The following is a 12,046-nucleotide window of genomic DNA, read 5'->3' as shown; positions in this document are numbered from 1 at the left end:
AATTGGACGCTAAGGAAAAGGCCCATTGGCTTAAATGCATTTGGAGTGATAAAAAATTGTTGTACGTGGAAAAATTGGTCATGCGTAAAAAAAATTGACATACAGTGACATCAATCTCTTTCGCGGATTTTTCACCATTTCGCAAATACATTTCACAATTTCGCAATTTTTTAAACGAAGCAAAACTGGACAGATTCATTCATCAGTACCTGGTCCTCATGGGCCCAACAGGCTCAGTCCCACTCCCCCAATCAGCAGCACAAGTTATAAAGAAGGATGGGGATATGGGACATGATGCAACATTGACATGATGTGGGGTGCACAGGTCAGTGATCATCAGGAGCAGGGGGATCTGTTGGTTACAATGGGGGGTCTTTGTCTTAAAGCCCTGGTGGGTCCCCAATGCCCCAGTACGACGCTGAAAGCCTTAGCCTGTAGCCATGGACTCTTCCACTGAGGCCATTCTCTGTCTGTTTGGCTGGACGCCCATATACAATGGCCGGGTAAACAAAATGGAATGCAAAATACACCAAAAAGCAAGTGCAGATGGAGCAATGGTGTCTCCCAATGTTCTCTGGGATATTAAAGGGAACTAGACTTTTTAAACTCTAATCTCTGAGGTTAATGTCATTAAACGGATGAAATGGACTAAATGTCTATTGGGATAACAAATCCAACAGAGTTGAAATGATGTTCAGTCATCAGATTATGTCAGATTTTCCAGGTAATAATTTGGGATGGGCTTCTGTAGCCAATGTTTCTGTCACACTTGAATAAATAGAACTCAATAATGGTGCTGAGTGGAGGCAGAATAGTTTATCAACTGCTTGGTCGTCTGGTTTTCATGGTACAGTAAGTGGTTTTTGCAGCTCATTGTAAATGTTTTGCTATCGGGTGTTTGTCTTTTTTTTCCATGGCAGTCCCAGCAATGAGTATTGTGTTTCTCTGCTCCTGGGTCTGTACTTCACTTCTCACAAAATATCTAGATAATGACACAATGGAACCCAATCACACAGGTGGGGATGAGATGCTGGGACACTTTGGGGTAAATTTATCAAAGAGTGAAGTTAATAGTGAAGTTCCGCCACTAGAGTGAAATTCCGCAGCTCTCAATTCATTTCTATGGGATTTTCAAAGGCGTATTTATCAATGGGTGAAGTGAAAGTTTACCCTTTAATGAATACGCCTATAAAAATCCCATAGAAATGAATGGAGAGTGGCGGAATTTCACTCTAGTGGCGGAACTTCACTATTAGTATTACTTTTTGGTGTCATATATTTCAGTGTAATATGCAGTCAATAATTCTTGAATAACATCTGGCTGTTGGTGCTGAGTCCCTTGCTGGTCAACCAGCTCTGTTATAACAGGGGGAGGTTTTTCAGCTCTAGATATATATATGCTAAAAGTTTCTCTTTCCCAGTGCTCAAAAAAGGAAGCCTTGGTGAACAGTAATTTGCCCCTAGCTTTGGAAGTCAAGTAAGTGGAATAATCAGACGATTTTGAGGTTCTGATAATGTTGAGGTATAGGATTTTGCACCACCTCAGCTTCACACTTTGTTGGTTAACTGATTCTCCTCAATTTTGGAATGGCGTTTGATGGCAATAATTTCACTATTAAAGAACCCTCTAGGGTGGGCTTTAAAGGCTTCCCAAACAATTAACGGGTTAGCGGAATTGACGTTAATTCCAAAGAATTACCTCATACTGCCAGTGATTTGCTCATCATCATCATCAATAGTATCTAACCATGCGGGATTAAGAGACCATCTTTACTTGTGTTAATCTGTGGCGCATGCCATGAGGCTACAAGTGCAGCGTTATCTGAAATAATAATAATAGACCTCCTGGGAGAAACATAAGGTCTGTCCTAGATAATGATAAATGGGAAGCAGAAAAACACGAGTATTGAAGTTCCGTAGGATGTGAGTGCCTCCAACCCTCTGTAAAACCCATTGCCTCAGTTAAATTAACCAGATTATAAGTAGATGGAGGTACTTGTGGGTATTGCCTATGCAGCCTATCCAAATGAGGATGCAAAACCGTGTTAAAGTCCCCTGCACACACAACTTGAGCTTGAGGACAAGATATTATAAAGGAGAGAAGCTGGTGAATTCATCAGAGTATGGCGGGGACAGGGGCGTAACTACAGAGGAAGCAGACCCTGCGGCTGCAGGGGGGCCCAGGACTTAAAAGGGGCCCCATGAGGCCCTAACTAATGAGCAGTTTCTATATATTTTGGCAAAACGGGGCAACCTCTGAATATGCTGGGGGCCCTAAAATTAATTTGCTATGGGGCCCAGTAACATCTAGTTATGCCACTGGGCGAGGGGATGTAAATATTGGCTAAGACTAACTCCTTTGCTGCAATTTGGCAGTGAACAAATCTGCCCCGTGTGTCAGCCTTAATAGAAAGGGGTCTAAAACAAATGTTTTTTTTTACCCAATATCGAAGTCCCTGCAGTGTATGAGGAATAAGCCGAGTGGTAGCACCACCCTACCCAGGGCTTTTTTAGCGAACTCAGTTTACTACCCGCGAGGTGTGTTTCTTGCAAATATCTGAGTTACACTTTCTAATATAATCTTGTGTCAATCTACATTTTACTGGATCCTTAAGCCCTCTTACATTCCAGCTTAATATTGAGTGACCAATTGCATAAAGATATACTGGTGATGAAAAATGAAATACCCCTTAACCTTTGCATGGAAAATATATGACATGCCTGAAAAATATTTGGTATCGCTCTTCCACTTAAGCCATTGAATTGACTTGAGTCCAATTTTACATTGCCTGATTTAACTTTGTAATTACCCCGGCCGTTGGCCCCCTTCCACCTGTTCCCAACTTTGGGCAGAATTCTCTCCTTAACCTGTGGAATAACATTTATACTTGCAGGGTTGTCTTGCCTGCAATACCCTTGTTTAAGGGCTTGTGAGATAACTTTAAATAATTTTAACACTTTTGCTCTCACTCCCAGGCTATTCATGTAGATTAACCGTACACATCAAACATTTTCCCAGCCACATACTTGACCATCATTATCCATTCAGACAACAATAACTTCAAGGTACTTGAGAAAGCGGCGACATGAAGATGTGCTCTACTACTGTCCCTGTGTAGCAGACTCTTTGCAAGAACATAAAGTTATAAATTCCCATATTTGAGAGTTGAAATCCTTAGATTTGAGCATCTTAACCAACCGTTGACCATAACTGCAGTGGTACACCAGAGCTAGAACCACCAGAGATATTGCGCGCCACTGTTAACAATAGCCACAAACATAGAGTTCCCAAAATGGAAAAGCACTTGCGGCTCCCTCCTTGTTTCAGGTCATCCTCTAGTGTCCAGCCAATTAGTAATCTCCACCGGTGAAGTAAAGAAAAAGATTTTACCGTCAGGGATAACCCTTAACCTGGCGGGGTATGGCATGGGTAATCCAATTTTGTGTCCCTGAGTTGCTTCTTTGCCTCGTAGAACTTGGCCCTCTGTTTTTGCACCTCAGTAGAAAAAATAGATATGGTTTGTGCTTGGTATTGTAACGGGCCTTTAGTGCAGGCTAGACTCAAGATGCTGTCGTAGTCCGAACATTCAATAATTTAACAATCAGGGGTCTAGCGGGCCCTCCCGGAGGTGCAGGCGTGTGGGAATCCTATGTGCCTTTTCTATGGCAAAAGTAGGAGACAGGTTAGACTCAACCAGTTCTTTTTTTAGCCAGAGCTCCAGGAAGAATTTGTTGGATTCTTTTGTTTCCACTTGCCGGTGATCAACCAAAGTGGTGCAAGTTCCAGATTCATGAATGTTACACCAGCCTACAGCAACAAGTTCATTAAGAAAAACTTATTAATGTCTACTTATGAGGATTGTTACACTACTTGAATGTTGGCATGGATTAAATTGGTGGAACCAACCTCCTACCTCCCTTCCTTCCCCTATCCATGAGCTGTTGGTTTAGGCAGATAAGACAAAGCAACAGGTTTTATAAAAACAGAATATTAGATATTATAATGACTCCCATGCTCCTTCCTTTTATTCTACAGTACAGTTACATGTCTAGAATGTCATAATTTACGAGTACAGAGATATATGGGCTCCCTCACAAGAATATATTAGTATCACAGTACATTATACTGACACATCAGTAAGGACAGTTGCCTGTAGCTAGTAACTCTCTTTCTCATTGTAGAGGAAAAGCGAGATGTTCCTGTTTGCACCTCTGGTATGTTACTATTGTAGAACTCACCCTCTATTATTGTGACAGCTCCCTCTACTGTATGAGATTCTGTGCTTAGACGCTCTTCCTACAGTATGAGCTGTTCAACTCTCTATGGTTGTGAATACTCTCCCTACAGTATGAGCTGTCCAACTCTCCATGGTTATGGATGCTCTCCCTACAATATGAACTGTCCAACTCTTTATGGTTATGGATGCTCTCTCTCTACACTATGAGCTGTCCAACTCTCTATGGTTATGGAAGCTTTCCCTACAGTATGAGCTGTCCAACTCTTTATGGTTATGGATGCTCTCCCTACACTATGAGCTGTCCAACTCTCCATGGTTATGGATGCTCTCCTTACAGTATGAGCTGTCCAACTCTCTATGGTTATGGATGCTCTCCCTACAGTATGAGCTGTCCAACTCTTTATGGTTATGGATGCTCTCCCTACAGTATGAGCTGTCCAACTCTCTATGGATATGAACCATAAATGTGGTCTTGTGGTAACATGGGTGTGGTTTAAAAACAGGGAATGATTAACACTGGTTTCCGTTATCAGCCCTCCACCACGTAGGCTGCAATTCATCCACATCTCTATGGTTATGGCTGTTCCCCCTATAGTTTGATTCACCCAACTTCATCTTGTACTATAGATTTCTTCCCTATAGTGTGGGTCTCCTAACTGTCTTTTATTACAGTAGATCCCACCATAGTAGGAGTTATCCGACTCTCTTTAGTTATGGGCGCTCAAAAGAGAAACCCCCAGCATCCAGCTCTTATTTTTCATGGTTGTTTTTCACTGTGTACGATCTCCAGCTCTCTGATGTTATTCTGGGTCCCCTAAAGTATAAGCCATTCTACTATTCTCTATAATTGTACAGCGACACAGGGTGTGACAAAACAATAAGCAGGATTGGGGGCATGTTTCCAATGTCCTTTGTATATAAAAAAATACATATACAAAATCAAATAATGAGAAAGTTAATGAGGAGTTTTTGTAATATTTTTGATCTTAAGATAAAAATTATAGATTGTTCTTATAATGTTCGGTGCTATTCACTGTTTCTTCTCCCACCAATGAGAATCTTGTCTCCAGTCTCTACTCCCTCGTTCCTGCTTGACCCAGACCCTTTTGTGACTTCCTTTAGAGGAGAGCAGAGCAAGGAGTCTGCACATAAGTTCAGAGCTGAAGGTGTTGGGGGAGGATGATGGTCAGACTTACTGTAACACATCCAACAAGATCCCGTTCAAGCTGAATGTCCTACATCATAAGTAGAGATGTCTTGTCAATAAAATATTTTCCATTTTGATTTTATAAGTAAACTTAGGTCTGAGTGTGTTCTTTGTGGATTTACACTGATTGTGACTCTAGAAGCCCAGCAATAATGGAACCTAAAAAGAATCATCTGGACAGGCCAGCTCAACATAAGGCAAATGTGAAATATGAGCACCAACCCAGTGTTTAGGTAGAATATACTCTTCCCAGACAGGAGTGTAAGGTGAGGTGAGCAGAAGGAGGTTCCTACTGGATACTTCTGTAGGGTGCAATATCTTGTCCTTGATGCAGTTTAATACTAGGCTGGAAGAATATTGTAGTTCACCCTAGGAAATCCCCATGTACTAGGGGGAAGGAGAACAACCAGACCAATGAATGGTGGAGGAACAAAGGCCCAGTTTAGGGGTAGGCAACAGAAGAGGTACCTAACAAACACCCCCCTATCATTGCACCCTAGGCAAGTCCCTCTTTTACCTACCCCTAGTTCCAGCCCTGGTGGGGAGCAGGGATTTTAGCACAGCCCTGCACAGTACATTTTCTATTGACCCCTATGTAAAGGGGAATATTGGGGGGGATACACCTAATGTGGGGGCAGAGATTTCAGCACAGCCCTGCGTAGTACATTTCCCATAAGTCCCTTTATAACTGGGAATGTTGGGGGATACATTTAATGTACGTGAGGTTTGAGCACTACCTGCAAAGTCCATTTCCTATAAATCACTATAGAAAGATGAATGCTGGGGGGATACACCTAATGTGGGGGCAGAGATTTCAGCGCATTTCTCATAAGTCCTTATATAAAGGGGAATGTTGGGGGAGACACCTAATGTGGGGGGCAGAAATGTAACCCCATTCTAAGGGGGATTTACCCAGACAATTGGAATGTGACACCGTTTTGCCCCAGCTGATGTGAGAGGTACAGGAAGGGGTTAAGCAGTTCCTGCCCCACTGAGAGTCACTAATCACATTAATTAAGGCAGGTAATTGGCAATAAAAGGTGGAGGGCTGATTGAGGCTCATTTTACTGAGAGAAAGAGACAGGTTGGATCATGGCTGGGCTGGTTTATCCTCAATACCCTGTGTTCCCAGGATACAGACAGCCCTATAGGCAACTACCCCCATTCTACAAGCCCAAACAGCCTTACTGGAAGCCTCCATACAAAGGGGTCCCAGGGCCTATGAAGCCCACTAATCCTCTGGACTGTTTGGATGGGTACAAGTGGGCTCAGCTGAAGGCTTTGCTTAGTCAACTAGGCCCAGAGTTTGGCTTGGGCAGGCGTTTCACTAAAGAGGTGGGGGTGCAGGTGAACCCCCGGGTGGATGCGTGTATTCAGTGCTCTCTGGGGCCCCGGACCCTGAAGAATTGCAAGGGTGGGCCCTTCCTATTTCATGCTGTGCCAGGGCAACATGCTGGTTTGGGCATTATAGCGCCAGTCAGATTCCCACGTACTACTGCGGTGTATTCCCGCTTGTCTGATCGTAGGCTCTTCACCCTGCCCACCCCAACCTATGGGGGAAAGAAGGAAGGTGGGACCCAAATGGATCCTGTAGAAGAGGATTTGTTATTGAAGAGGCCGACCTTCCAGGTGAGACTGATTGGGGGAAACTCGGATGGGCACCTATATGCGCACCTGTCATTAGTTCTCTCCTTCTCTAGGTGCCTGATGGACTGGGTGGGTGCAGCTTAGTAATTAATAGGGACTAGGTGGTTGTACTTCCCCTTTATTGCAGCGCATGAGATGCCTGGATTCTACCGACTGCAATGTTATCCCTGGGAAGTAGGGTTGCCACCTCACTGCTTTAAAACTGAACACATATGGAATCCACAGGCTGCATGGCTAATTAGCAATTATTTTACATGCAGACTGGACTGATTTATGTGCAGCCATGTAGCAGGCATCTAAATGAATTGCTAATTAGCCATGCAGCCTGTGGATTTCATATGTGTTCAGTTTTAACGGGGTGAGGTGGCAACGACTGAAAGTGTGGCCCCCGCATCACTTGGATTAAGTGGTCCAAAACTGATGATGGAAGGGATTGTTTACCTTTGGGTTAACTTTTGGCTTTTATTTATTTGTGGTTTACAAGTTACTTAGCTTTTTCTTCAGCAGCTCTCTAGTTTGCAATTTCAGCCATCTTGTTGCTAGGGTCCAGATTACCACAGCAACCATGCATTGATGTGAATAAGAGACTGGAATAGAACTTGAGTAATAAGTAGCAATAACGATACATGTGAAGCCTTACCGAGTATTTGTTTTTAGATGGAGTCAGTGATCCCCATTTAAAAGCTGGAAAAAGTCAGAGAAAATTAAACTTTTTTTTTTTATTTATTTTTTTTTTTTTTTGGTTTCTTGGAATTAGCCTCTCCATAACATACTAAAGGTTAAAGGTGCTCCCCCCCTCCCCACCTTAAGGTATGGCTTGGGGGTGGCTGTTAAATTCTGCTTGGTCAGTGTAAATGTTGGGGGTAGAGAGTAGCTAATGCTCCCTTATAATATTCATGAATACAATGACATAATACACTGCACAGGTCTAAGGCAGGGGAGGCCTCTGTGGCAAGTTATATGGAGGGTTATAAGTATTGGGGCAGTCAACTCAATCAACCAAAAATACAGCCAGAGCAGAGACATCACATGACTTCCACATTTGTATTTCACAACTGCTTCATGAATGTTCACTTGGCCTTTATTGGGTGCCTGCTGCAGACTGCACTGCTCTGTACAAAAAGAAGACGTGTGATTAGCCATGCAGCTCAGCCTGTTCAACTCTAGCTGTAAATGGGCATTTACTTCCAGTTGGCTGTGTAGTGGCCTCTGCTTCAGTCTCCCTTCCCTATCTATTCTATTACATTCCTTGGTTACTAGGGTCAAATGCCATAACAACCAGGATTCAGTCATATGAGCAGAAGCATTAAACCTGTGCTGTCTGATCTAGTTGTAAGCATGAGAGCTGAATGGCAATATTAGTGAGGAATGGTATCCCCAGAAAGCTTGTGCCACATTTTCTGCTGAAATAAAAGTAGTAAAAGGCAATTGCCAGTATGTAGGAGGGGTGTTTCCATACGAAGTTCTCGGAGTGTCATATACACAAGGTGAGTAAGTTGCTGATTGGTGGCCCTGTCTCCCACAGGCTTATTCCCCTTTAATCTCCTTTCAGTTCCTGGAGCAGAAGTATGGCTTCTTCCAATGCAAAGACTGTCAGATTCGATGGGAAAGTGCCTACGTGTGGTGTGTATCTGGAACCAACAAGGTAAGTGCATCTCCTCCCCCTCAGCACCAGGTTTGGTTACACTTAGTCCCACAGTCTGGTGCCCCCATCACATTCAGCACAACTTCCATTCCATAGTCTGGGCCTTGTATGTCTGGATATTCACAGAGGAACTCTGAAGGAAATCTTCCATGAGGCTGAAGATCATTTTTAATATTTGTGTAGTGGGACCCTAAAGTCACTCAGTCCTAAGTATTGTATTCTGAGGCTTTTCTGTTCCCACTGCCAAGGCTAAAGTGCAATACAAAGTGTAAATCATGTGTAACTTAGTGTTTGTACAGATAATAATCCCTCTCTGCCCATGGGACCTTATGAGCTAAGGGGGCCCAGTCTGAAGGTCAGTTAGGGGGAAATTTGGGGTGAGTGTTTATTTGTGCCCTGGGTACCCCTGGAACTATAGCAGGGTGACACCCCAATGTTTCTATATATCTGTAACCTTGTTATGAGCTAAGGGGGCCCAGTCTGAAGGTCAGTTAGGGGGAGATTTGGGGTGAGAGCTTATTTGTACCCTCGGTACCCCTGGAACTATAGCAGGGTGACTGTTACCCCAATGTTTCTATATATCTGTAACCTTATTATGAGCTAAGGGGGCCCAGTCTGAAGGTCAGTTAGGAGGAGATTTGGGGTGAGTGCTTATTTGTGCCCTGGGTACCCCTGGAACTATAGCAGGGTGACACCCCAATGTTTCTATGTATCTGTAACCTTGTTATGAGCTAAGGGGGCCCAGTCTGAAGGTCAGTTAGGGGGAGATTTGGGGTGAGTGCTTATTTGTACCCCTGGAACTATAGCAGGGTGACACCCCAATGTTTCTATATATCTGTAACCTTGTTATGAGCTAAGGGGCCCAGTCTGAAGGTCAGTTAGGGGGAGATTTGGGGTGAGTGCTTATTTGTGCCCTGGGTACCCCTGGAACTATAGCAGGGTGACACCCCAATGTTTCTATATATCTGTAACCTTGTTATGAGCTAAGGGGGCCCAGTCTGAAGGTCAGTTAGGGGGAGATTTGGGGTGAGAGCTTATTTGTACCCTCGGTACCCCTGGAACTATAGCAGGGTGACTGTTACCCCAATGTTTCTATATATCTGTAACCTTGTTATGAGCTAAGGGGGCCCAGTCTGAAGGTCAGTTAGGGGGAGATTTGGGGTGAGTGTTTATTTGTACCCTGGGTACCCCTGGAACTATAGCAGGGTGACTCCCCAATGTTTCTATATATCTGTAACCTGATCTAAGGGGCCCTGAAGAAATATTGGAATTAAAAGTTGGCCTTAATCCTCAGATAAAAACATTTTTCTCTGCACTTTATAGAAGGGTATGTGACATTCTGTCAGTCTCTTAATTTTCACTTTCTCATCAGGTTTACTTCAAACAGTTCTGCCACAAGTGCCAGAAGGGGCACAATCCGTACTACGTGGAGTCAATAGAGTGTAAGGTGAGCCCAGCACACAGTCGCTTAGTTACATAGTTTAAATTGGGTTGAAAAAAGACAAAATCCATCAAGTCCAACCCCTCCAAATGAAAACCCAGCCCCATACACACCCCCTCCCTACTGTCACATAAATGATATATCCCCATATCTATACTAACTATAGAGTTTAGTATCACAATAGCCTTTGTATTATGTCTGTCCAAGAAATCATCCAAGTCCCTCTTATAGTCATTAACTGAATCATCACCCGGCAGTGCATTCCCCAACCTCACTGTCCTCACTGTGATGAACCCCCTACTCTGTTCCTTTAAATGAAACTTCTTTTCCTCTAGTCTGAAGGGGAGGCCTCTGGTACGTGATTCTCTTTATGGGTAAAAAGGTCCCCTGCTATTTGTCTATAATGTCCTCTAATGTACTTGTAAAGTCTAATCATGTCCCCTCACAAGCGCCTTTTTTCCAGAGAAAACAATGGTACAAGTTCAGACAGATCAGAAACTGTTTTTGTAACTGCTCTTGTTTTACACTCTCCATGCCTTGTTGTTCCTCTGGTTTTCTTTTTATTGTAGCCACTCCATTCCTCTTCTCCCTTTCTGAATCCTCCTCTTCTCTTGTTCCCACATCCCAGGTTTCCCTTATTGATTCTCACACTTTTATTTTTGCCTCTGCTCCATATATATTTTATTATTCAATCCTTCTATCTCTTCTACTTATCCACTTTCTCATTCTTCTCTACATTTCTCATTAGGTCTCACCCATTCCTGTCTCTTGCATCACCCCCCTTGCTATGTCCTTGTCTTGTTACCCCAAATTCCCATGTCTGCTCTCCACTTGAGCCATTTAATAAATGCCTATAGACTGACACACAATTGTGGAAAGGGTGTAGACTCCAGGTGTGTTGCACTCTGGGGACTTGGCCGGGATGGTGACTTGGATACAATCTGCAGTAAGAAGAATTCTGTTCTTTATGACCTTAGATTAGGTATTTTCATGCACATTATGGATTAAATGCAGTGTTTCTGGTGTGGCTTCATGAATGTGTTTGTTCCTATAGAGGTGCAAGAAGGCCTGGTGCTCATGTCCTGAGAGGAGACACATTGACCTAAAAAGACCTCACTGCCAGGACCTGTGCGGCCGATGTAAGGGCCAGAGACTCTCCTGTGACAAAACCTTCAGCTTCAAATACATCATCTAGCCCCGCCCCCAGACCTGCACTGTAGGCTGCGACTCCGGCGTAAGAGAATTTACTTTTGGCTTTAGAAATGGCTCATGGCTATAGAATAGGTTTTTTTGTACTATAGTATCTTTTTTTTCTTTATGTAAAAATGTTTTTTGTAAATAGATTCTTTGTTTGGAACCAGATTCCATTAACTACTGTGTGTCTCACAAACTAATGTAAGATATGGCTGCTGTGGGAGGGAAGGGTGGGGGCTTATGTATATATATATATGAGCTATCTGTATTGCACACAAGCCTTATTCTATGTTTAAATGACCCCAAAAAGCACTTTATCTCATAATAAAAATGTAATTTGCTGTTGCTGTCTGTTTCCATGGACTTTATTCATGTTGGCATCTAGTTAGTCATGGGAGAGTCTGGCAAGGGGGTGCAGGTAACAGATGAAATCCATGAATGTTTGGGGTGGTTTAAATTTATTTCAGCACAGTATCTGCCCCAAACTGCTCAGAGAACTGCCTTGATCTGGGTAATGGGAGTCCCCCCCGCCTAGTGGTTAAAAACTAAAACACTGGTGGCCAGGGTCCATAATTAAAGGAAGAGTTCAGTGTAAAAATTAAAAACTGGGTAAATAGGCTGTGCAAAATAAAAAATGTATCTAATATAGTTAAAGCAAAAATGTAAAAATGTAA

At 43.2% G+C, this 12,046-nt stretch overlaps 1 protein-coding gene across 1 annotated transcript; it reads left to right on the top strand.

Annotated features, from left to right (window-relative positions):
- Positions 1-6,498: 6,498 nt before the first annotated feature.
- On the top strand, positions 6,499-11,717 carry zar1l.S (zygote arrest 1 like S homeolog). The gene is made up of 4 exons (XM_018250484.2): positions 6,499-7,074; positions 8,645-8,737; positions 10,110-10,184; positions 11,233-11,717. Exons 1-4 carry the CDS (start codon positions 6,538-6,540, stop codon positions 11,371-11,373), a joined length of 846 nt encoding a protein of 281 aa, XP_018105973.1. The 5' UTR covers positions 6,499-6,537; the 3' UTR covers positions 11,374-11,717.
- Positions 11,718-12,046: the final 329 nt, after the last annotated feature.

Source organism: Xenopus laevis, chromosome 2S (genome assembly GCF_017654675.1).
Source record: "Xenopus laevis strain J_2021 chromosome 2S, Xenopus_laevis_v10.1, whole genome shotgun sequence".
NCBI classification, from domain to species: domain Eukaryota; kingdom Metazoa; phylum Chordata; class Amphibia; order Anura; family Pipidae; genus Xenopus; species Xenopus laevis.
Note: the sequence above shows the minus strand (reverse complement) of the source record. Positions and strands in the feature narration are given on the sequence as shown.

What these genes read in the sequence shown, in the direction of transcription:
- zar1l.S (XM_018250484.2), top strand. Translation starts at nt 6,538, where the DNA reads ATGGCTGGGCTGGTTTATCCTCAATACCCTGTGTTCCCAGGATACAGA. An exon ending in TGAAGAGGCCGACCTTCCAG is followed by an intron (nt 7,075 to 8,644) that starts GTGAGACTGATT and finishes ATCTCCTTTCAG; the next exon opens with TTCCTGGAGCAGAAGTATGG. An exon ending in TGGAGTCAATAGAGTGTAAG is followed by an intron (nt 10,185 to 11,232) that starts GTGAGCCCAGCA and finishes TTGTTCCTATAG; the next exon opens with AGGTGCAAGAAGGCCTGGTG.